At 41.2% G+C, this 26,995-nt stretch overlaps 2 protein-coding genes across 2 annotated transcripts in view; both read left to right on the forward strand.

Moving 5' to 3' along the window:
- Window positions 1-26,995, forward strand: part of WWC3 (WWC family member 3) — a 1,020,491-nt gene that overhangs the window by 791,153 nt on the left and 202,343 nt on the right. The gene's annotated exons all lie outside the window — the stretch shown is intronic.
- Window positions 1-26,995, forward strand: part of SHROOM2 (shroom family member 2) — a 195,581-nt gene that overhangs the window by 114,215 nt on the left and 54,371 nt on the right. Inside the window, exons 3-5 of the mRNA XM_014066174.2 lie at window positions 6,993-7,124; window positions 8,335-10,975; window positions 21,872-21,972. Coding sequence (XP_013921649.2) covers window positions 6,993-7,124; window positions 8,335-10,975; window positions 21,872-21,972 — 2,874 coding nt within the window. The remainder of the gene's footprint in view (window positions 1-6,992; window positions 7,125-8,334; window positions 10,976-21,871; window positions 21,973-26,995) is intronic.

Raw genomic sequence — 26,995 nt, forward strand, 5'->3', positions numbered from 1 at the left:
GATGTTGTTCATTTAAATTAAATCTGAACACAGCCATGAATATCCATTATGCCTTACAGAAAAATAGACATAAGATATCAAAAAGCTGTCAAGGTATTATATTGCCTTATAAATACATTGTGAGGTAAAGCCATACATCTGTTGCTGGTTAACAAAGCAGCACTATGAGATTTAAGACACCAATAGCTTGGTGAATATGCCCTTGATCTTATGCAAATTAAGAGTCTTAACAATGTAGGGATTAAATGTTCATTTTTAGATTGACTTTGTTAAATGCATGCATTCACAGAATAGCACCTGTTGTGGAAAATATATCGTTTAAGGCTTCTGAATATGTTCAGGAATATTAAGTAGAAAGATTATTTTTCTCTGGAAAAGAATGTAAAGAGGGCTTTATAGCTCAAACTTTAGTAGAGCATTCCCCGACATTTTTTTTTTAAAAAAAATACTTAATGTAAGAAAAGCCCACAAAACCAATAACTGGCTGAAGATAATAATGAGATTGAAGAATATAATCATAAATCTAACCAGGTTATTGATGGCCTAGCGTGCACATTAGGACATACCATAGATCTGGTGGTTTTTTTTTAAAATCTTAGGGAAGTAATAACATGATTTGAACATGGAAGTTATTATCACCCATGCTTTTTCATATGTTCAGGTCTCTATGAGTCACAACCACTCTGTGGTTTCTTTTCAGCTTCCTTGTGTTACCCACCTCCCTAGTCATTAACACATCAACCTAGAGGAGACAGTGAATTTTAGTCCTGCCTTAGGCATGAAAGCCAGCTGGGTGACTTTAGGCCAATCTCTTTCTCAGCCCAACTTTCCTCACAGGGTTCTTGATGTGGGAAAAAAGGGAGAAGTATTAGGTATGTTCACCACCTTAAAATATTTATAAACATTTATGAAAATAATAAAGGCAGGACAAAAATAATAAAATCTGTCTACAGTAACTAATGGACCTGAATCAGTTTAAGAGGAAGTTGATTAGATAAGCTTTGTGTGTCTGGAAAGATTTGCATTCAACAATTGTTTGTCAATTGCAGCCATGTTTCTTTATAGCCTTACCTGGGATATAAGAGTTTAACCCAAATTCATCCAGAAATAAAATATTCTATAACTGGGCTACATCCCATACAAATAAAAAGCCAGTAGAATTATTGTGATGTAGTACTTAGCTATAGAACAAGGGCCAAGAGAGAGAAGTTTTTAGTCTACTCTTATCCATAAAAACTCACATGATAAAGTCAGCCTACCCTACTTCACAAGTCTGCTTGATCTGAAGGTAAGATGAAAGGAGATTGCTATATAAGATACAATGACCTCCTGTGGGGGAGGGGTGAGTTATATGTTAAATAAATAATAAACAAATGTAAAAGTTAACCTTTTGTAGTGGAATGTCTTCTTAATCATCCAGGTCATGGTTTCCCAAAGGTGCTTTTTCAAAAGGCAACTGAACTTTCTTTGTTTTTTGATTATGAAAAGCTTCTTGGATGAGAACCGCAACTATTTCAAAAGAAAAAAACAATAAAGTCCTGTTGCCTTTTGAAAAAGCACCTTTGGGACTTTTGTAATAAAAGTCTGCATTTCTACCAATGCTCATAAAGAAATAACTCCTATGAATTTCCTTGTAAGTATATAATCATTCTGAAAGAATTATACTGTAAATGTAAAACTTATTTATATTTATCTTTTTCATTACGCAACCCAATTATGCATCAGTTGATCATGAAGTGATCAGCACAATAATTATTACTAGATTGGTGGAATTATATCTACTCAAACATTAGACAGCTTCATGCAGGAAGTTACATAGGACTTGAGGATGTTTAGGAAATAGGAATGTTATTTTAGACTAACAGTACAGACTATTTTTTCTCATGCACTTTGGGCTATAATCTCTATCCATTCCAGGTTAGGTAAAATTTTGAAGCAAAGACCCCCACCCTGCTCGGTAGAGCAGCAAAAGTCAAGACAGCGTAAGAGGCTCCTTCATGCTTGTTGTTTTGTACATTTTTGTACACCTGAAGAAGAAAGCTAAATGGGTTATAAAAGTAAAGATATAAGTTTCTGGACTTCAGCTGTGGGATTCTACAGTTTAGATTTACATTTAGATTTAGATTTTACTTTATTTGTATGCTGCCCTTTTCCCTGAGGGGACTCAGGGCGGCTCACAATTCAGGGGGAGGGAAGGACAAACAAGTTGCAAACATGAAGACAATACATCGTTAAAAAAAGCGCAACATACCATTCGAGTGGGGTTGAAGTCTTTAGCCCCAGGCCTGTCGGGACAGCCAGGTTTTAAGGGCTACGCAGAAGGTCTGGAGGGTGGTGAGGGTACGAATCTCCACGGGGAGTTTGTTCCAGAGGGTCGGAGCAGCCACCGAGAAGGCTCTCCTCCGGGTAGTTGCCAGTCGACATTGGCCGGCTGATGGAATTCAGAGGAGGCCTAATCTATGGGATCTTATTGGCCTAGTGGAGGTAATTGGCAGTAGGCGGTCTCTCAAGTACCCAGATCCAATACCATGAAGGGCTTTGTAGGTGACAACTAGCACCTTGAAGCGCACCCGGAGATCAACAGGCAGCCAGTGCAGCTCGCGGAGGATAGGTGTTACGTGGGTGAAACGAGGTGCACCCACGATCGCTCGCGCGGCCGCATTCTGGACCAGCTGAAGTCGCCGAATACTCTTCAAGGGCAGCCCCATGTAGAGCACATTGCAGTACTCCAGCCTAGAGGTCACAAGGGCACGAGTGACTGTTGTGAGAGCCTCCCGGTTCAGGTAGGGACGCAACTGGTGCACCAGGCGAACCTGGGCAAATGCCCCCCTAGTCACAGCTGACAAATGATGTTCAAAAGTCAGCTGTGGGTCCAGTAGGACTCCCAAGTTGCGGACCCTATCTGAGGGGCGTAGTATTTGACCCCCCAGCCTGAGAGATGGAACACTTGGCCAATTAGTGGGAGGGAAGCACAGCAGCCACTCGGTCTTATCTGGATTGAGTACAAGCTTGTTAACCCCCATCCAGTCTCTAACAGCTTCAAGGCCCTGGCTCATCACGTCCATCGCTTCATTGAATTGGCACGGGGCGGACAGATACAACTGTGTATCGTCCGCATACTGGTGGTATTTTATCCCGTGCCGTCGAATGATCTCGCCCAGCGGTTTCATGTAGATATTAAAAAGAAGGGGGGACAGGACCGAACCCTGCGGCACCCCATATGTTAGGGGCCTAGGGATCTATCTCTGCCCTCCGACCAACGCCGACTGCGACCTGTCCGAGAGGTAAGAGGAGAACCACCGTAAGACAGTGCCTCCCACCCCCACCTCCAGCAGTCGTCGCAGAAGGATACCATGGTCGATGGTATCGAAAGCCGCAGAGAGGTCAAGGAGTACCAGGATGGAGGCATGGCCTCCATCCCTGGGTCTCCAGAGATCATCGGTCAATGTGACCAAAGCGGTTTCTGTGCTGTAGCCAGGCCTGAAGCCTGACTAGAATGGATCAAGATAACTGGCTTCCTCCAAGGACCGCTGGAGCTGAAAGGCTACCACCTTCTCAACAACCTTCCCCACAAAGGGGAGGTTGGAGACTGGACGATAGTTGTTTAGAACGGCTGGATCCAAAGATGGTTTCTTCAGGAGGGGTCTCACCACCGCCGCCTTTAAAGCGGGGGGAAAGACCCCCTCCCGTAGGGAGGCGGCCACAACCGCCTGGATCCAGCCCCGTGTCACCTCCCTGCTGTTAACAACCAGCCAGGAGGGGCACGGGTCCAGCATGCATGTGGAGGCACCTACAGCTCTCATAGCCTTGTCCACATCCTCAGGGGTAACAGCTTGAAAATCAATCCAGGGATGACCTACCAGATTATCCCTAAGTGCCTCAGCTGGTTCTGCAGGATTGGAGTCCAGGTCCGCCCAAAACCGAGCAACTTTATCCGCGAGGAATTGGACGTAGTCCTCAGCCCTGCCCTGCAAAGTATCACTCGTATCCCTCCTATTTAGGAGGGAACGGGTTATCCTGAACAGGGCGGCTGGGCGCGACTCAGCGGAAGCAATCAGAGAGGCAATGTGAGTTCTTTTTGACGTCCTGATTGCCCGGATGTACTCTCTGATGCAGGATGCTAAAAGTGCTCGGTTCGATTCGGATTTACTGGATCTCCATTGGTGCTCTAGGCGTCTCTTTCGGCGCTTCATCTCCCGGAGTTCCTCAGTAAACCAAGGGGCCCTCCTGGATCGACTGCCTCGGAGCGGCCGTAGAGGCGCAATCCGGTTAAGAGACTCCGTCGCTGCAGAGTTCCAAGCAGCAACCAGAGTCTCCGCCGGACTGCAGGCGAGAGTATCAGGAATAACCCCAAGCTCCGTCTGGAACCCCAAAGGGTCCATAAGTCACCTGGGGCGGAACCACCTGGTCGGTTCCTCCTCCCTACAGTGGGGGTTTGGTCTCCGAAAGTCAAGCCTCAGTAGGTAGTGGTCCGACCATGACAGGGGTAAGATCTCACTACCCCTCAGACCAAGATCACAACTCCACTGCTCCGAGAGAAATACGAGGTCGAGCATGTGACCCGCCGAGTGGGTTGGGCCCTGGATTACTTGGGTCAAGCCCATGGTTGTCATGGAAGCCATGAACTCCTGCACTCCATCAGAGTGTTCACCGAGCGAAGGCAAATTGAAATCCCCCAGAACCATAAGCCTGGGGAACTCAACTGCCAGCTCGGCTACCGACTCGAGGAGCAAGGGGAGGGCTGCTGCAACGCTGTTGGGAGGCAGGTACGTTAGCAGCAAACCCACTTGACCCTTGAGGTCCAACTTCACCAGCAGGGACTCACACCCGACAAGCTCCGGAGCAGGGATCCTACGAGGTACTAGAGACTCTCGGATAACAATGGCCACACCCCCACCCCTTCTCTGGGCCCGCGGCTGATGAAGCACCTGAAAGCCCTCTGGGCACATCTCTATGAGGGGGACTCCTCCCTCCGGGCCCAGCCAGGTTTCATTAATACATGCCAGGTCTGCCCTCTCATCTAAAATTAAGTCCCGAACGAGAGGAGCCTTATGAACTACAGACCTGGCATTTAGCGACAGCAGCCTGCAACCAGGGTCCTGGTTACTCACACCATCTGGCCTTGGAGTGGGACTCATAGGGCCGGAAGGAGGGATCTCTGTGACGTAGCGAGCCCTCCTTCCCCGGTAATGGCCAGCCCTAAAGTCCCCGCTGTATCTGCCCCTCCCTGTTAAGACCGTAATGCTCCGGCCCACTCCCATGTCCGTGGTCCCTCCACCCACCCCCATAACCCCTGCATGCTCCGGCAGGCCCTTCGAATCAAACATCCTGAGGCTGGGATTGGCCCAGGCCCCCCTGATACTTCTGCAGAGCACTCAGCACAGAGGGTACCTGGATAAGGCCCCAGCCTGCTCAGACATACACAATCACAGAGCCATTCACTCCCCACTAACAATTTAAAACACAGAAAAGTTACAACAATAATAGGGGTTAAAAAAGTGGGCGCATACAGCAACAGTCACATCATTTACACCTCATTCATAAAATGCGGAGACTAAAAATTGTGCAAATCTAAAATGGAACAATGTGGGAAGGGGGGGAGAGGTACTCCGCTCCTCTCCCTTCCTATGGCAAAGTCCAAAGAGGGCAAAGTCCAAAGGTATGATGGAGTAATGTCCCTGATAGTTGGAATAATATTTTTGGGGCAGTGGTGGGCAGCCGTAGTCGCAACAAAGGAGCAGGGACGTAGCTCTGGAGGTCCGAGAGTCCAAGTCCAAGTTCGTAAACAAAGTAAACAAAAAGAGCCAGATGGTAAAGGTGGTAAAAGAGGGAAGGAGACTCCATAATCGTTGAAGTAATACAGGAGAGGGGGGGTGCCTGGGGAGGGCGTAACGGCGACAACAAAGCCTGCCGAACGGTCCCCTTTGGTGCCATCCGAGGCAGCTACCCCCTCCCTGGCACGATAGTTCCCTGTTCAGTCCAGTCCAGAATGGCTCTACTGGGTCTCCCGCCCGAGGAATAGAGTTGTAAGGCGCCGGCCTCGTTAACACTGCCGGAAGCAAAACAAACTGGTATAAGTCCAAGGGCTCCTCCAGGCTCCTCTCAATCGCGAAAAACAAAGCCAGATGTCCGGAAAAAGCCAGAAGATGTCTGAAACGTCGCAAGCTGATAAAGCGATGGGGGGGGCACCTGGGAGGAACGCGGCGGCGGCAAGCAAGGCCAGCCGCCAGATCTTTTCAGTGCCATCCCGGATCAGCCACCCCCTCTCTGGCACGGTAGTCTGCTGCGAGTCTAAGTTCAAGGCTTCCCCCAGTCGAGAAGTCAAACAGCGAGGTCGAAGGACGCTGGGGCCATTGAAAACCGCCGGGAAACGGCGCCCTCAGCATGCCGCCATTCCTTTACAACCAGATGGTAGGAGGACTACCGAGGGCGGTCGCATAGACTGGGAGCCGCTCGAGAAACGGCGACCCCCCAACAACCGCCCGCTCGTGTCCCCTGGATCACCCTCTACCGTTGGGGCTCCTTCCCGCATCAATTGTAGAATGTGGGGTGAATTCTCTTTCAAGGTGATGCTTGATTCTGTAAACAGCAGACATTTGCATCTGTATCAAAGTTTAGCCTTTCCTACAGCTAACAAACCACACCTACTCTATTCTGAGATTCAAATAAGAGGAATATTTGAGCTCTGATGAAGCTCAGAATACTTTTTTTGTACTTCTTTGCTTGTATACAAGGCTTAATTGTTTTGAATTTTATTTACCTGCTCTTAAAAAATGCTTCAGATTGCTGTTACTGACTCATCATCCATTTGGAATGTCATTTAAAACAAAAGCTGAATTCTTCTAAGAGGTGATTTGTTAGAAAATTGAAAATGTTCTGTAATTCAATCCTTATTATTGCATCTGTTAAACTTAAGTACGTCTTTGGTTGTTTTCCACATAGTGTGATTTCCATATGCAATAATTGTAGCTGCTTCACTTTTCTCATTCCAGAAAAAATGATCTAGCCTGCAGGCCTCATTCCTGGCATGCTACCAAATTCACGGAGAATCGACTTGAAACAGCTGCATCAAGACTCTCCTCCACCAATGTCTGTGCTTCATGGCCCTCTCAGTATCATTCAAGGTGAGTTCCTGTTGAAAGTTACAAGCAGCAGGCTCAAATGGTAAGAAAATAATTGCTTGTCTTATTTTATTTTTAACTTTAAACTGCCAGTAATGGTACCGTGTTGTCTTGTTGGGCTTACGGTATGAAGCAAGTTCTATTATTTTAAAAAAATCAGTAAATTATATACCTGAGAGATTAATTCACAATTTTTTTTCATTATGAAGAATGAAAAATAATACCGGCGAGTTTTGATGGCCAATGATTTTTTTTCTTCCCTACAACTAGCACCAGAATGTACAATCATTTCAAATCTGAGCAACTATTTGTATCAAATAACTTCTTCCAGTAGCATTTGATGGAAGAAATTGAAATTGCTGTTCCAGGGTAGCTTCTTAAAATTATACATGTGTATTCTTCTCTGGCATCTTTTTAAAGAATAATTCTGTAAATACTTTACTATTTACTGTGTAATTTCCTTGATGAAAATAGGTATTGTATACCATTGCCTTTTTAATAAATGAAACGTCCACAATAATTATTTCTGTGAAAATTCTTCCAGGATTTAAAAAAGAAGCATCTTAATTAAGATATAATTTTTTTCAATCATTCATAATATTATGATTTAGTTACAACAAACACAAAACCCCTTAATATAAAATATTCAGATTTGTAATGAATTTAGAAACACATTTAACATTATTGACACTATAATGCTGGTTGGTTATATATTATTAAATAATATAGTCTGTTTTGAAAACTATTTATGGCTGCAATCATATAGCAGTTTAGCTGGAAATAAACCTCAAGGAATTCTGTAGGATTTTTTAAAAAATATATATCTATTTTTTTACTGTTGTATTGCATCTTTTTCAGAAATACTATGAATTTTTTTTGAATGAAACTAATTCACCTGGGGGTTCTGTCTGTGCTGATTTTGTAGTAGGACAGAAGTGAGAAAAAACTTTTAAAAACAAAATATTAGCTGACATACTAAACATATCAAAACTTATCTCGAGACAGTGGTCAGTGATGCAGAGTTGATAGATATAATCATGGGCTTGTTATAGTCTTCACTAAAGCTTTTTTCACACTTCACAATTTTTTAAAAGTGACAATATGATTTTAATTAAGTTTTAATAAATACATTATTGCTGTAGGTAATTGTAATGATAGTTTTGTGTATGTGTGTACTATATTAATGGAGGTATGTTTGTTTTATTTGTTGCAGTTCCTTTGATCTTTCAAATTCATGGAGTCAATCAAATCTACATCGTACCTCAGGCCAGTTCAGCTCTGTGGGAAGCATGGAAATCTGGGATCACACACCCCAAACATATCAGTATGGACAGATTTCCTCTGCAAAGTCCAATAGCAGCATTGATCATCTGGGCAATCCCAGCAAAAGAGATTCTGCATATGGTTCTTTTTCTACTAGCTCCAGTACACCTGATCACACATTGTCCAGTGTGGATGCTCTGTCAACAGAGAATGTGATGTATAAAGTGGGTCACTGGGAAACTCAAAAGCAAGGGAATAGCAAGACTGTTTCATTTCTGAGTGATAATGGAAGATTTGAAGAAAAAGTTAACTCCTTTGCAACTCCACCACAATACGAAAACAACCTAAGTTCACGACTAGAAGACCATACTAATTCAGTGTATTCTGGGCCTGGAAGATCTAATTTTGTACCTGTATGGTATGTCCCTGAAGGAAAAAAGTCTCCTTCTCCTCCACCTCCCCCACCCCCTCTCCGTAGTGATAGTTTTGCTGCTACCAAAAGTCATGATGGAGATCATGCACCTCCTCTATATTCAGATGGCATTCAGAGCCCCCAGCATTTTGAAGTCCAAAATAGAACACCAATCAGAACTGACTGGAGTGCTGACACTGCCGAAGAACAAAAGCGAATGATCAGGTCAGTTGAGAAGGCCTCACACAGAAGACGAGGAAGCAGCCCAATACAAAGACCTGGTTTTATTCCAAATTATGATTTATCTTCCCCAGGTGACAGGATAAACAATAATATGGGACATGCTAAGAGGCTGCATTCTTCTCTGTCTAGTACTGATGTTCGATTTGCCCAATCCGTTCCTGAGTCTCAGCACCATCAACATCAGCGTCAATATAGTGATGAATATAGTTTCTTTCACAATGCAAAAGCCTCTGCATCATCTAAAGAGCCAAAATGGCTCTCTTTTTATAGTGACATTAGGGAAAGGCCTTTTGATAAACATAACTGTCATCTAAACCAAATCAGGATTCCTAGTAATACCACCACTGCAGTTTCTGACATGGGTTCTGAGGAAAACCCTGGACTAAATCATTATTACTGTGTAAAAGCGAGGCAGCACTCTGCTCAGGGAACCTCAAAATCATTACAGTTTAAAAATGAACGTAGGAATTCTGGAACAGGAAATCTTGCTGCTTCTGTGTCAAGTGAGAATCCTGCCATAACCATGAGCCAAAATCCTAAATATTCTCTACCTCAGCATCTTACTGAGTCTTCTCTGGATATATGTGAAAAGAGAGCTCATTGTGTAGTTAATAAAGGAGAGGATATTAAGGCTGTTGTACTGGAAGATTCTAGGAAGATAAATTACTCTGAGAAATCAAGTCAGAATAAGACATTTGAAGAAAATCTCAGTAGTCATGAATATAAGGATGGGCAGGAGTATTTTCAGGTGTCCGACACTAAAATAGCCCAAAAAGATTTCAAATGGAATCAGGAGAAGAATTATCATATTTCTCCCCAAAAGACCCCAATGTTGCATTCTTTAGCTCAGGAAGAGAAAAGGCAGATTAATGTTGCTGCCGAAATTGGGACTAATAAACAGACAGGATTTGATGTTCACCTAAGCAAAAATGCACGAAGGAGTGATCGTTTTGCTACCACACTGAGAAATGAAATTCAAATGAAGAGAGCAAAACTCCAAAAAAGCAAAAGCACAGCAGCCTTAATAGAGCCAACCAAGGAAGAGGACTGTGCTGAGAACTGGAAGCATGATTCTCAAGAAAAGACAGCTTCTTTATCAGAAAGTTGTTATTCTCACATGTACAAAGATAATCTGAAAGAGGCCCAAGCCAGAGTTTTGAAGGCCACTTCTTTTCAGCGCCGAGACTTGGAACCCAATTCTGCAGATTATCTTCCAGACCGAAAGATAAATATATATAATACATCTCCATTGACTTTGGTTTCTGAAGATGAATTAGGTTTCCATGAACTTAGACAATCTTCTAAAGAGATATCACTGAGTAATGGTGCTCACCATCTTTCACGTATTGGTGCTAGGAAGAGATTTACTGCAGAACAAAAGTTAAAATCTTATTCCGAACCCGAGAAAATAAATGAAGTGGGTATATTGGATGGTAACTGCCAAACACACCATCGTCCATCTACATCAGAGGAAGCTTTGGAAACTTTTGCAGATAAGTGGAAGTTTTTTGAAGAGACTAGTAAGCCAGTCTGTCAAACATCTTCACAGAGACATGCATCCTACTTTCATTCAGAAGCAGAGTCTGCTACTCCTCGTAGAAATTCTAATGAAATTGAATCTGGAGGATCATGGTACAAAAAAAGAATGCGGTCAGCTTCTTTGGGAATTGAGAATGTGCTTTGTGCTTCTGATAGATCTAGTGAAACTGTACGTTACAGTGGCCATATCACTAAATCAAGACAACCTCAGAGGTTAGAAACATTTGCAGAATACCAGGCTTCTTGGAAAGAGCAGAGAAAACCTATAGAAAGCTGTAGTTCTGGAAAGTACCATTCAGCTGATAATATCCTTGATGCTGGCTTTGAACAACTTGAGAAATCTCAATATAAACATGAAAGGTCCAGGTCATCTCCTTCTACTGATTTTTACAAGCAGGTAAACACATTTTACTACATTTTAATTTATTTGAAAGCAATGAAAAATAAGTATGTATGTATGTGTGTGTGCACGCGCACACACACACACAACTGATGCAATGATAAGAGGAAATTTCTTAAGCATATTGTTGTATACAAGATTTCAGGCAACCCTGTTAAACTATACACTTCAATTGGGTGGGTTGCTGCCGGTTTTACTACCGGTTCACACACGTTTGTTCGTTCATTTTGCGCATGCACAGAACAATTTACAGTGAACTGCGCATGCGCAGTCACTAAAAACCAAAATGGTGGAAGCCCAACATTGGCGAGGGAACCACTTCGGGGACCTTGGCATGCCTGGGTCGCTACCGGTTCTGCGACTCAGGCCTGAATTCCACTATCGGCCAAACTGGGCCACACCAGGAGCAACCCACCTCTGACTTCAATGAGTCCTTATGTGAACAGAAAACTGATTCAACCTTTGCGGAAAAAAGCAAAAAACCGTTAAATATACTTTTCTGCAAATATGAATGCATACTTACTATAGTATTTGTTTAGTTGTATACAGATTCCAATTTAAAAATTGAAAATATGACATATTTTTAACCTTTTCAGTCGGTACTTTGTAACATCCTTTAGTAGTAATTAAAGCTTCCAAACAACTATAGTCACCTTTTTGGGGTTGGACTGATTTTTCCCTATCTCTCTTGCAGAAGTCAGAAATTTTCTTAGGTTTCCTTGCCTGCCATTGCACATTTTAGATCTTCTCATATATGTTCAGTAATCTTATAGTCTGAAGATAAGAGGACTGTTCCAAAACTTTTGACTTTTCTTTCATGTAATGCTTCATAATGAACTGTAATCTCTTTTCAGGTTTAATTACTTTTATTAACTGCTGTACATTAGTTTGAAAGCAAGAAAAATCTCTACCAGAATTGGACATTCAAAAGTGGTTAGGTCTGCAAAACAGTATTCATAGATCACTTCAAAAGACCTTCCAAAAATTTTAGCTGATATTTGTTTACTTCTGGTAAAACATTGCTTACTGAACAACAAAAATGTACACATGTAATGTTATCAGAAGGAAATATTTTTTATGGCTCTGTAATGATGTATTTGAAGAAAAAAAATACCTTGCCAGCTGGTAAAAAAAATGGAGAGTTCAGTTCAATGGTAGGTTTCAATTTATTTTACTGCCGATTCGCTTTTGTACATGCTCTCACTTGTGCACGCACATGACGCTTGTGCTCCCCCCACCGCCACTACCTGTTCAGGCAAACCGGCAGAAACCCACCTCTGCTTTAGTTATACTTTGTGGTTCTATGAGAGACAATAGCACAGGAAATTCTGAATGGGCGAAAGGAAGAATTGATTTGGCTAAATACCAATAAAACCTGACCTTGTTTTAAAAGACCTTGAAGACCTGCTTCAGGGTAAAGTGAAGCCCCCCTTTGGATTGCATAGATTTGTTTCATTTTATTCCTATCCAGATTTGTTTTCCTTATGCTTTTGTTATGGTCATCCTTCTTATCTTTATTTCTCTTTTTTTCTGCTGTATTTTTCCTTATTTTTAATATTTCCATTTATTGCCACTCAGAATGATTTAAAATTGGTCAACATATACATTTAAAAACAAAGAAGTAAATAATGTCCAGTCAGTGAAGAAACTGAATCTGAAAAGAAAATGGATACTTCAGCAAGATAATGATCCAAAATTTAATTTGTTTCTCACATACCTGTTTAAAATGCCAACTACAAATATCCTGCATCAGATGCTGTTATCCCCACAGTCTCTGTTGTGTTGCTTTTTCTCTTAAATATATACTTAGCCTTTAGCATTCTACATCATTCATTTCTTCCACCCACTGTTATTTCGTTCATAATTCAGGCCAACGTCTAGCTTTGACACTGTCTATTAATTAAGAGGGGAGTATATTATTTTGTTGATTTAAAAAAAACCATTGAAAATATTCAACCTGAAACATCTTTTAGATGTTGGGTTAATTGCTGACGTCTCTGTATTCTACAAGGGATTCCAGCTCAGGGCCTTTATCTTTGTCACCACTATACGAAAATAGGAAGGGGAATTTTCCCAACTCAGCTGTGGGGAGTTTAAGGATTATCTGAGAGTCATGTTGGGAGACAGAAGAGGTTAAATCTAATATAACTATAATGTTCCATTTAAAAATGCCATGTTTATATATTAGTGTTCCCATTTAAAAACCCATTTGAAATAAGCATGGTATAGCATATTATTAGATACATGAACTCCTTATCAGATGACACATTAATATGTGATCATATTGATGGGTATGGATGTGGAATGGAGAATTAAAGATCAGATAACAATGAAGAAACAATTCTGCATAAAGTTTAAGATAAGATAAATATCCATTATTTGCAACAGTTATTAGCCATCTGGCATGGTAGCATTGTTCTGTAAATAAAAATTTAAAGCACGCTTATAATAATATGAAGAAGTTGATGTCTACTGCAAAGTATTATAACTTGAGCATGGAGGATATAATAAAAAAGTGTTTAGTAATTCCTTGGCATTTTACTACTGTTTTAATACGCCTGTAAATTCACACTGCAAAAATTGCTTTGCAATTTATCAATAAACAAGTGCTGTTATTTATTATGTTAGCTTTGTGTATATTTATTGTACACAATATGTACATGGATAAAGGGCATTCTTTTTTTTCTTTTTTTAATAAATGTTTTTTAATTTTAACTTAAAACAGGTACAGCATCTTTCTTTACATCTGTAGAAAATGTATCAATCAATTACAGATAGGTTTTGGTACATCTCCTCCACAGTCAACCAACATAACTCATATTAACTCAAGCATTATTATATATCCATTTTCATTTAACTGTAATTATTATTTAAAAATATTAATAAAAGTAATAATCTTGAACAATACCTGCCCACACCGGTGGGGGAAAAAAAAAAGGGCAAATAAAAAATAAAAATAAAAATAAAAAATAAAAATAATGCAAAAAAAGACAAAAACGACAAGAGACAAGACAGGAAAACAAAACAAAACACAGGTGTCTATTATGAAAAAAAGAAAGAAGTATATCAACTGGTTACAACATGCTTTGGTGCTTCTCTTCCATTAACTCATATTAATTCAAATATCTTAACTCGGATATTTACCATATCAACATCATTATACCTCCAGTTTTAATTACCTATGGTTATTTAAACATCCTTCATCCTTAGCTATGCTAAAGAATTAATCCATAACACATGCTGACAATTCATTTACTTATTTGTAAAATCCTCTATTATCATCAAATCCTCATGTCCTATTTTAGCTGGACATCCATAATATTTAATTATATCATATATCATAACATTTTCCCAGTATTGATTAACATTTGATTGTATGTATTTTATTTAGTTTTTTTAATAGTGATAATTATTGTAGTTAATACTCTTTATGTATAATCTAAAGATGTTTTCTCATATCCAATTGTTAGTTATCATATCAACTCCACATTATATACATTACTATCAATATCAATTATTATTCAACTATATCTGTTACAAAAAAAACCAATTAGGTTTAGCTAGTTTTCAATTGTATTCTTCAATCTATCAGCCAGTTCCAAATTATATATATTACTATCCATATCAGTCATTATTCAGCTATATCTATTACACATTAAGGTAATCAGATTTAGCTAATTTTAAATTACGTTCTTCCATCTGTCAGCCAGTGTCTCTCCAATAGCAAAGTCTTCTCAAGCCAATTGCCACGCGTTGGATAAATTTACCAAATGTTTTCATAAGCAAATCCAGACAAAGGTATTTTCGCACCTTTGGACTCTGAATGTCAGTGATGAAATAATAATGTTGTCCTGGGCTTGTAAAATTTTCCAAGTTAACTTTAATTCTCAAGGGTGGATTTTCCATTCCTCCTGCACTCTGTCTCTTTAAATGAGTCTTCTTTATAGCTCCCCCCCTCCTTTCTTCCTCTGAGATAGACCAGACACCATTTCTCACATTTTCCATTTGTATTTCAGGAACATTTAAACATTCAACGATCTCAGTTTTTACTTCATATTTTAAAATCAGATGATCCAATTTTCTTTCCAGCCTTTGATAAGAGTCAAAAAGCCCTCTACATGCGGAAAAAAGAATCTGAAATGAAATCTTAGAGGTATTTTGAGACGCCATGATGTGTCGCAGTTAAAAATTGCAAGCTCTTTTTTTTTCCACAGACTTCGAAGCACTTTTCTTAGTCTCTTGCAGGCTGTGCAATCTTATCTGATCGTAAACAGAGCCAAGTAATAAAGTAATAAAAATGTCGAATCGTGACGGGCTAATTAGTAGAAAATAAATTTTACGATCCACTTAGGGAGAGTCAGAGGGGGGAGGATGTCGAGGAGTTTCTTGAAGCATTTAAGAAGTAAAGTAACCACTAATTAAAAAAAAAAAGAAGTAAAGTAACCACCAGCCATAAATCCATTAAAAAAAGCCAATTCGCCGCTAAATTTCCCTATTCTTTGGTTTCAGTTAGCTTAAGTTTTTAACGCGAACAGTCTCTCTTGGATAATAAAATCAGCTTACCAGATGACATCACTTCTACCATTCTTAGGGGCAACCTGCAGTTTCAGTTAGCACGCAGCTAATCCAGAAAGGAATTGGCACGAGGAGTTAATAACCCCCCCCCCCAGAGACTTGCGGGTGTCTCTGAGGTCCTGGGTCTCTCCTCACCTTCACTGTCGTCTCCGGGACAGCTAGAGTTCAAAGAACCCGTCCAAAAATCCTTCGGTATAGAGGAATTTCAGGAATAGCCTGAAACTCCATCTTCTCACTGCTAAGCCCCGCCTTCTTCTCGGAGAAAGGGCATTCTGATGGCATAGTCTTATCACATTGGAAATGACTCTACAAATGAGCCTACCATGATATATTTTAAAGGAAAATCTCAGTAAACCGCAGTGTATTGGATAGGGTTGGGATCTTCTTCAAGGCATATTTCCTTATGTTTACATATCTATATTACATGATTAGTTATTGTTTAATGCTGTTTCAAGTTGCTATTAGTTGCTTTCTACTTATTTGAAGGAAGATGGTGGTTTCCTGTTAGTAAAGACTAGCTTTTCATTTTCAGCACTTGTAAAAGTATGAGGGAAGCCACAGGTAAAAAGAGATAAATACTTTTTCTTCTGACCATGCCCTGCAATAAATTATTCACAAATGAGTGCCATTTCAGTTTATTTTGTCAATACCTTAGATCCAGTCAAGATATTGAAGCTATATTTTAGATCGTGACTGTAGAGCAGGGGTATTCAACCTTGGCAACTTTAAGACTTCTGGACTTCAACTCCCATGCTGGTTGAGGAATTCTGAGAGTTGAAAACCACAATTCTTAAAGTGGCCAAAGTTGGACACCCTTGCTCTAGAGCAGGGGTGTCAAACTCAATTTCATTGAGGGCCACATCGGGATTGTGGTTGACTTCAGGGGACTGTGGTGGGCATGCTGCTGTGTTCGCTCTCCTTGGCCAGGTTGCTCATGGTGTGTGTGAGAGGGCAAAGTGTGTGGGTCAGAAGGAGGCCCACTCCTTCTCCTTGTGAGGAGACTCGACTTTGTAACCAAAGCATCCTCAGTGATAGGATGGGAGACCACCAGGAGAGGTCAGGAGGAGGAGACAAGGAGGATGGTGAAAGGGCAGCAGGGTTGCTGGTAGCCAAGTGCTAAGGCAGGATTTATTTCAGACTCTCACTCCCTCTCATTATAATCTCCTTCCTTCCTTTTTCCCTTTTCTTCTTTTTTCTTCATTCTCCTTTCTCCTTCCTTCCCCTCTTTCCTTCTTTTTTCTTTGTCTTTTCTGTCCCTTCTGGATGCTCAAATGCAAAAAGGTAAACATTTCTCGATGCCTCCTGCTAGTAATTTGTGGCCACTTAGATTGAGACTGAGAACAAACCAGCTCAGTTTATCCCATGCTTGCATTTCGTGGGGGCGTCCACAAACAACAGAACAGCAAAACTGTCAAAATGATGGCTGTGATAGTTGATCAGAGCTCCTCTGATTTTTATGTGCAAAAGCTTTAGCATTTACAAATAGAGATAAATTATTTGCTTTCCTATTAATACATAATCCTTAAAAAGGCTATTCTTTAGAGACCTGCATGGTCTAATTCAGACTCCCCCCCCCCACTTTCTTTGTCCTGTTTTCCACACTGGAAATAGCTGTTTGCAACACACGAGAGGATATTTTCCTAAGAGTTCACAATTCAAGAATAGCTATGTGTTGTGACTCAGCAGCAGTCTTCTGTGAGTCTTTTCGGGATGCAAGATTAACAATGCAGCTGGGGCTCGTTAGGGGCATCTTCTGGGGATAAAAGGACGGATGGTGCCACGCCCTGGTTGCAGGAGTCAATGTTCATTCATGCATTCAGTGATCATCGGTCGTGGTTTATTTGAGATACACTTGGAGAAGTGATTTGCTTTCTGTAACCCTGATTCAAGGAGACACTTGGAGAAGTGCATTGCTTTGTAAGAGTTTTTGTTTGGTTTTCTGTTATCTTCTTGAAAGAGACTTTATTTCTGTTTATTTTTGGGCTCACAGCCAGTCTGAGCCGAGAACTGATAAAGAGAGTTCCTTTTAAGTTTGTTTGCCTGTCGTCTGTTAACGAGCGGAGAAGGGGAGACAGAACAGCTATGTGTCCATGAGGTATCTCAGGGTGGGAAAGGCCATGGGGGAGGGGGGACTACTGATAGAACAGGCCCTCAAGCCTCCCCAGCCAAAGATACCTCATGTTTATCCCTCCGTTCTTGCCACAAGGACTCACCTTGCAAATATCTGTCTCCCCTCTGCTGCTGTTTCTTTGCCTCTCAGGAAGGGAGAGGAGAGGAAAGTTGGCTTGGAAATGCTTTTCGTGCCGAGAATGGACACTCCTGTGTGCTATAATATCACACAGGTTCAGGCACCCATCATCTTCAGGGACCATAAAACTTTCATTCTCGGTGCGAAAAGTGTTTGCCGGTCTCCAGTGACATGCGGTGAGGTTTACGGTTGGTGAGGCAAGAGCGTGGCAGCGACGAGAAGCAGCGTTCCCACCACTGTCCCCAACAGAGGCGTCTCGCATTTATGTCCACCATAGACGCGAGACTCCTCTGTTGGACACAGCGGCGGGGACGGAGGAGGTGGGGTACGAGGCGGTGGAGCACAGCAGCAGCGAGACGCAGCGTCCCCACCACTGTCCCCAACAGAGGCGTCTCGTGTTTATGTTTGCCATAGACGCGAGACACCTCTGTCGGACACAGCGGCAGGAACGGAGGAGGCAGGGTGCAAGGTGGTGGAGCACGGCGGCGGCAAGAAGCAGCGCCCCGCCGCTGTCCCCAACAGAGGTGTCTCGCATTTATGTCCACCATAGATGCGAGACGGCCTGTTAGACACAGGGGCGGGGACAGAGGAGTCGGGGGGTGAGACGGCAGCCGGCAAAGAAAGGGGAGAGGAGGAGGAGGACGGGGCTCCCGGTGGGGAGGGAGAGGAGAAAGGGAAGGGGGGCACAGCAGCAAAAGAAAGAAAGCACACTGATGTTAAAACACGACATGCTGCATGTGATGATGGTTTTTTTTTCTTTTTTTGTGTGCTTTTTCCTTTTTTTTTTAATCCTAGTTTATTGTGGTGTCTATTAAATATATAACAGAGATATGGGGTGTGTGTATGGGGGGAAACGTAGTAGGGATGGATTGCTACAGGCAGGGGAATAAGAAACGATACTAAATTATAATCTATTAAATGAAACAATGAATGTATAAGAATGATAAAGGTTAAAACACCTGTAATCAAATGACATACTGCATGGGATGATGGGCTTTGTTTTTCTTTTTTTTGTGTGTGTTTTTTTTCTTTTTTCTTTTTTCTTCTCTGCCTTTCTTTTTCTATTGTTATGTGTTTATGTTGTTTATGTAACAAAAATAAAAAAAAATTCTATAAAAAAAAAAAAGAAAGAAAGAAAGCACCAGCCCACCAGCAGAGGCGGGTAAAAGACCCGCCTCTGCTGGCAGGCTGCCCCTCTCTTCTCAAACAAGCTGTCCTCCCTGCCTCTCCCCCTTCCCTCTCTTCTCAAACAAACTCAAACAGCCCGCGCTCATTGAAGGCTTCGTTCAGCCTTCAAACAGTAAGGCTGGCACACACAAGCAAGCAGCGCACCAGGGCCATGAATGGCATTGGTTACTGTGCCTGGCCAATTCCAATTCCACGACTTGGCCTTACTGTTTGAAGGCTGAATGAAGCCTTCAACTGAGCAAGGAAGCACTGCGGGGCCAGTCCCTTCACAGCCATGTCCAGCCTGCCAGAGTTTGCCACACTGTGGCAGGAATAAGACCCTGTCCCGCAGAGCCCGCTGCCTCTTGGATTGGGAGGATAACAATGAGAAGGAGAATGGCAAGGATTTGCTCCAGCCAGCTGGCCAGGCAGGGAGCAGGTCAGGCGGGACTGGCTGGTTGAGGAGCGGGGAATCATGGTGGCTCCTGCCACCCCCGCCACTGTCAGCAGCTTGGGTGTCTCGGCTGAAGCACGGATTTTATGCTCACTCTAATACAGTGTTTTTCAACCACTGTGCCGCGGCACACTAGTGTGCCGTGACATAGTGTAAGGTGTGCCGTGGGAAAAACACCTGCCTATAGTCAATATAGGAACAGAGTTAAAAAATTTTAACATTTTCTAATGGTGGTGTGCCTCGTGATTTTTTTCATGAAAAAAGTGTGCCTTTGCACAAAAAAGGTTGAAAAACACTGCTCTAATACACACACAAACAGAGTTTGGAGACCCTCCCTCCCTGTCTCTCTCTTTTTTTCTGTCTTTCTCCCTCTCTCTGTCTCCCCCCTCCGTCCTCCACCCACCACCACCTCGCTTTGTGGCCGTGTGTTGCTAAGCCTCCTGCTAGTTAACAGCAGGGAGCAAGGAGAAGAAGTGGAGAAGAACGAAGAAGATCAAAGCAAGGCCGGGGGGATGGAGGATGAAAAATGGCAGGGAGTGCAGAGCTGCCCCACCTGCCCCAGCTTACCTGAGGGCCCACTAGCCAGGCCAACCCCCCACCCCTACCCAGGTCAGCCACATCCCTTCACTAACCTACTTTCAATCCCCAATTATATGCCCCTCAGACAGGGTTCGCAATTTGGGAGTCCTCCTGGACCCACAGCTGACTTTAGATCACCATTTGTCGGCTGTGACCAGGGGAGCGTTTGCCCAGGTCTGCCTGGTGCACCAATTGCATCCCTACCTGAACCGGGAGGATCTTACAACAGTCACTCATGCCCTCGTGACCTCAAGACTGGACTACTGCAATGCGCTCTACATGGGGCAGCCCTTGAAGAGTGTTCGGAGACTCCAGCTGGTCCAGAACGCAGCCGCACGAGCGATTGTGGGTGCACCCCGGTACACCCATGTTACACCTATCCTCCGCGAGCTGCACTGGCTACCTATTGGTCTCCGGATATGCTTCAGGGTGCTAGTTATTACTTATAAAGCCCTACATGGTATTGGACCTGAGTACTTGAGAGACCGCCTTCTGCCGATTACCTCCCACAGACCCATTCGATCCCACAGATTAGGCCTCCTCCGTATTCCATCTGCCAGCCAATGTCGGCTGGCGACTACTCGGAGGAGGGCCTTCTCTGTGGCTGCCCCGGCCCTTTGGAACAAGCTCCCCGTTGCTGTGTCTGTTGTGCTTTTAAACTGTTTGTATTGTTTGTTTGTCTTTGTCTCACTTTTTGTAATTTCCCCTCCCTTGGCTTTGTTCAGCCGCCCTGAGTCCCTTCGGGGAATAGGGCGGCCTACAAATTGAATAAAATCCAAATCCAAATCCATTCTCTGTTGCCATGTACAGGGCAACTAAAGTAGTCTGTGGGACTAAAGTAAAAAAAACAAAACAGTTCAGACCTTCCAACTCCTCACAGGAAAAAAAAAAGATCTCATGAGATTAGAAGGTCTGAACTATTTTTTATACCATAGTCTCACAAACTACTTTAGTTGCCCTACATACAGCAATGGAGAAGTGGGCATGCGTGCATGCACGCACACTAGGATGGTGTGGGCTGGGCCAAAGTGATGCGGGCCAGATCCTTACAGTTTCCAAGATGCCACGTGGGCCGGATCTGGCCTCATTGCGGGCCAGATTCGGCCCGTGGGCCTTGAGTTTGACACCCCTGCTCTAGAGATTATATCAACCATCTTCAGCCTAATGTTTCCAGATGTATTAACATTTCAACTTTCATAATCCTCAGCTACTCTTTATGCCGTCTGAGAAAATATGGAACTTAAAATTGAAAACATCTGGAGAGGACAGAATTCATTGGATTAGATAGATAGATGATAGATAGATGATGATAGATGATAGATAGATGATGATAGATGATGATGATAGATAGATAGATAGATAGATAGATAGATAGATAGATAGATGATAGATAGATAGATAGATAGATAGATAGATAGATAGATAGATGATAGATAGATAGATAGATAGATAGATAGATAGATAGATAGATAGATAGATAGATAGATAGATAATAGATAATTTCACAGGTATAAATAATTATTTTAAAACTTTCACTTTTTGGTAAAAAAAAAATCTTGTTTATGTTGCATGCCAAATACATTTGAGCACCATAATCATTAGTTTTTCAGTGTCCTCATTTACGTTTTTCCCAGACAGAATTACAAATGATTATAGTTTCTTCCTTTAAACTGGTCGGATGAATTAGTATCTTGAATGAAAAGTTTGTAAAACTAAGATGTTACATTTGGTTTAAGCTAAATCAGCAAAAGGCGGGATACTTTGTGGACTTCAGGCAAATCCACAAATGAAGGGGTGTGTAATAATATGTTTAAGGAAACTGAAACTTGATGATTTGTTGCTTTACCATATTATACAACTGTGTTTTCAGGGAACATCAACAGAAGCAAAGAGGCAAAGTGAAAAATCCAGGAAAGATGAAGAGCTTATTTCCTCTGTTGCAAAATCAGATGAAAGCAGCCACAATTTGAGGTAAACAAGAGGATTTTTCTTCAAGTCTTAATAGCATATATTGCAGAAAATGCTTAGTCAGATATTTTCCTGGAAGAACAGAAGCTGTTGAATCTATTTTTAATATTCCTCATTTTGTAAAATGTGTGTTTCTAAAAGAAGATATATGTTGAAAATTAAGTACTATTCTATTTTGATGCTATAGAAATATTTAAATAATTGTGTTGTTACTAATAGAGGAAATATTTAAAGTATTGATATCTTAAATAAGCAATTTTTTTTCCTTACCAAAATTAAGATGAATAATTTCTCTCAAAAATAAATAATCACTCTCAAATCTAATTTTATGGAGAATTTAAACACATATTGGAAATCAGTGGCACTTGAAAGTATTTTCTGAGGAGTCCCGTTTTATGCAGTAGTGTATTTCAAAGTTGTTCTTCCTGTTGCTTGGTTTGAAAGCTATTTTAAACCAGAGAATTGTGTTTGAATAGTATGTTAAATTTCTGCTGTCTAAAAACCAAAATGAAACTTTCAATCTTCTCCTTCTCCTTGCCAGAGAAGGGGAAAGAAAAAAATAGGGTTTCACAAAGCAACATGGCTGAGATTTATTCAGCCATGAAGCTTCTGTGTGTTTGCCACCAAGTATTCTATGTTTATATGAACAGTGTTAGCATGCATGTCATTGTATATCAGATTACTTTTATAAAGCTTAATAATCAAGGTTGACAAACAAGATAACAAACATTGAAAGATTCCGAGAATGGATGGCCAAATTATTAGGAGGAAAAATATATAATTGAAGGTTCCACTGTATTACAATAAATATTCAACTGCATGGATGAAAGTAGGGTAGGATCTCACTGACATCTCTTTTACATGTATTTTAGTAATGTTTTGTGTTTTAGTGCATTTTTTTTAAAGATGTGAGCATGATGCAAATGTTGTATAGCATTACAAGTGGGAGAGAAGCAGTTATTTAAAAAGTATTTATTTAAATATCTCACAATTGAATTGTGGACTCCCAACTACTGCTGTGTGATAGATATGATAGCCTGTAAGAAAACACAAATTCTTAATCATTGGCTATGCTAACTGGGATTGCTGAGAATAGTAGTTCAACAATATTCGAGGCCCATTTATAAGCATGATGTGTTTTGTTGATAATTAAAACTCAAGTCTTTATAAACTCCTTTACTAAGTACTCCAAGATTCTTCTAGAGAAATCAGCGTGTGTATAATTATTGACACATGGTTTTTATTAACGTTATTTGTTATTTAAGGACTTGCATCCTTGCACACTTTATAAAAATTGAAAGTTTCCTTTCCTGTACAATTAAAAAACATAATAATGCCAAATCTAAGCACAAAAAGCATTATAACAAATCAGTTTTGTGGAAGAATATTTTATTATTTTTAATATTCCACAAATACAGGTTGTCCTTGATTTATTATCACAGCTGGGATCAGAATTTCCATTGCTAAGCAAGGCAGTTGTTAAGTGAGCCATACCTAGTTTTACAACTAGTTTTGCCATCATTGCAAGTTGTTCAGTGTACCATACAGTCATTAAGAAAAATAAGCTTTCTACATTGACTTTGCTTGTTGAAAGCCACTGAGAAAGTCACAAATGGCATTCACATGTCCCCAGAACACTGCAACAATTGTAAACACATGCCAGTTGCCAAGCAGCCTAATTTTTATCATGTGACCATAGGGAGGCTGTGGTGAGAAGAACAATTTTAAATATATATTTTTCAGTGCCATTGTATCTTTGAATGGTCATTAAATGAATAGTTGTAAGTTGATTATCTGAAGAAATATTTTATTTTCTGTATAAATACTTATAATTTTAAATTCTGACAGTGAGGACAATTAAGAATAGATGGGTACTTTATAGAAATTACTTTAAAATAAAATAAAATATTGCAATATAGTAATTATTTTTTACTGACACATTTTCCCTGTTTCTCTCTTCAATCACAATATACTGTATTTTTGGAGTATAAGACGCTCCTAAGTATAAGATGCACCTAGCTTTTAGGGAGGAAAACAAGAAAAAAAATCTGCCTCTGCTTCCCAGCAATTTGCCTCCTTGCAGCAAACAGCAAACAACCTGTTTCAGTTTCAGCACAGCCTGATTAGCACAAGCAGCTGATCATTGGGCCTCTCGATGATCAGCTGTTTCAGGCTGAAGGGATTGCCATAGCCTATTGCCGTCTCTGGTACCCCATTTCCGGCCTCCAAATCCCATTTTCAGCCTCCGCATACCCCATTTTCTGCTTGTGCGCACCCCATATTCTGCCTGTTCCGGATGGCGGGGATTGGAATGGACAGAAAACAGGGCACACGGAGGCTGAAAATGGAGCGCGCAGAGGCCGAAAATGGAATGTGGAGGCTGAAAATGGGGTGCGTGGAAGAGGCAATAGGCAATGCCAATCCCTGCAGCCTGAAACAGCTGATGGTCGTGAGGACGATCCAATCAAATTTTAACGGGGGGCAGGGGGGGTTGATCCGGATGGCTCATACAGGCTTCGGGGGGAGTCTGCCAGGGCACAGGCCAGAGCTAACTAATGGGCGCGGGTTGGGAGTGCTGGGAAGGGTTGGGATTCTGGGGGAGACATTAAGCCATTCCATTGGGGGGTTTACCATCTCTATTTGTGGGAGAGGCAGATATGGTGGGGGCCGAGGGCCAAATTATGTTTGTGTATGGTTGTTAATTTTAATTTAATTTTTTAAATTTTATTGTAAATATCAATTGGGGTTTTTTGGATACTTTATTTAATGTCCCTTTTAATTTTTGTAATATGTGTTTTCTTTTATGTTGTATGCCGCCCTTAGTTTTTGGGAGAAGGGCGGCATATAAATCCAATAAACCTAAACCTAAACTGACAATCAGCTGCTTGTACTTATCAGGCTGTGCTGAAACTGAAATAGGCTGTTCGCTGTTTGCTGCAAGAAGGCAAATTGCTGGGAGGCAGAGGTCAAAGGGTGGGGACCAGCGGGTGGGCAAGACTACATTTGGTGTATAAGACACACCCAAATTTTCACCCCCTTTTAGGGGGGAAAAGTGCATCTTTGAAAAATACGAGAGTCTTTGTATGTGGATTCTGATGAGATCATGGTCTCCTTTGTTGCAGTATCCCTATTTACATCCACCCCCCCCCCCAACTAGCATGTGAAATAATAGATTTTAAAAAAGTAGGAGAATAATAAAACACAGATCAGGATCCCCTGCATGGATTGCCCTGTGACTATGTAGGACAAACGGGGAGGAAGCTAATCACCAGATTTCAAGAACACAAGTGAGCAGTCAGACGAGGAAACCCGACACTCATTTTTCTAAACTCATTGCAATGAACAAAGACACACATTTAATTTCACAGATACTAAGATTGTTGGCCATGCAGGTACAAAGACAGCCAGAGAAATGATTGAAGCCTGGAAAACAGGCCCCATGTTAGTTAACAGGAGTGCTGATTTACCACCAGTTTATCAAGTACTTAGGAGTCAGGGATTTGGCAGCACAAGGAAACAACAGCCAATCACTAGCCATCAACAATCAGCCAATAGGAAGCATCACATAAATACAACTCACCGAATAGTCCAAATCACTTATTCCACTAGAGAGAAGTTCCCTGAAAATGGCTCCAACATGAGTCCAAAAACTCAGAAAAGTAAATTTCCGGTCCCAATGACCAACGCAGATTCAACCTTGCATCATTATTTTGGGACATGTATATTTGGCTTCCTTTATGTTAAAAGATTCCTTATACTGCCGCTGAAACCTATAATTGGACAGCATTAGGATAAAAATGTTACATTTGAAAACCAAAATATATTTATGGAACTGGAATTTTTGAGAGGTTTAAAAAAGAACACAAGCCTTATCTCCCCAGGTCAAGAATTTCTGATCACATAAAAAATGCAATAACTTTTTCCTGTTGAGGTTAAAGTTGGCAATACTTGTATGAACTTCTGAGTCACAGAAGAAGACAAAAGCAAGCCACTTGTTTTGGGGCATGACTTTGAAAACCCAAGCCATCTGTATAACAGGCAATGAATCAGAGTTTGGAGCCGATTTCATTTTCTGCTTAGGTTTCAATCTTCTTGAAACAAATTGAATAGAAATTAATATTTATAACACAATTTATAAATAGAGAAGATTTCTAAGATCCCACAGGGTGGGCCTCCTTAGGATGCTGTCAGCCGGACAGTGTCGGCTGGCAGGGCCTCGGAGGAGAGCCTTCTCTGTGGCTGCTCCGACCTTATGGAATCAGCTACCCCCAGAGGTCCGGACCTCACCCACCCTCATGGCCTTCAGAAAAGCTGTTAAAACCTGACTGTTCTGGCAGGCCTGGGGCTGTTGACCTTATTATGTAGGGTCCAGCCCCGATCAGAACGTATGCGTGTTGGGGAATTTTTAAATTATTTTTTATTTTATTTATTTTTATTTTGTTTTTCTTTTCTTGTTCTTTGTAAGCCACCCGGAGTCCTCTGGGATTGGGCGGCCTATAAATCTAATAAATTGAAAATTGAATTGAATCTTGTGGGAGCTTGATTTTATTTGCTTTCAGTGAAAGTATCTCCTTTATGTAATATTTCTTTGTTCTTATTTTTGTAATACTGATCATGACTTTGTGTAGATATCTTCACACTGAAATTAACTGAAACTTATCCCTATTGATTGATTGATTGATTGTATTTATATACCAGCCATCCTTATACCGAAAGCAACATATAATATCACAGTGAGTAAACCACTGAATAATGATTCAATGCTTGATTAAGTGGAATTGGTTCATCTAGTCCTGTTAGCTGCCTGATTATCTGGAAGGCTGACATATTCCTTCTTTAGTACTTGGTTTCAGTTGGTATTTGTGGGGGGGAAATTGACTCAGTGACTTATTATTCTAGAATGGGATTTGGTTTTATATCTCCTACTATTTAGCATGTATATAAAGCCACTGAGCGATAATTCATCAGTTTAGTTTGCACTATTATCAGTATATGATGATATCCTATCATTGTTACCTAGGGCATG

Source organism: Thamnophis sirtalis, unplaced genomic scaffold, assembly GCF_051295495.1.
Source record: "Thamnophis sirtalis isolate CommonGarterSnake01/CBP01778 unplaced genomic scaffold, rThaSir2_p1.2 scaffold_12, whole genome shotgun sequence".
NCBI classification, from domain to species: Eukaryota; Metazoa; Chordata; class Lepidosauria; order Squamata; family Natricidae; genus Thamnophis; species Thamnophis sirtalis.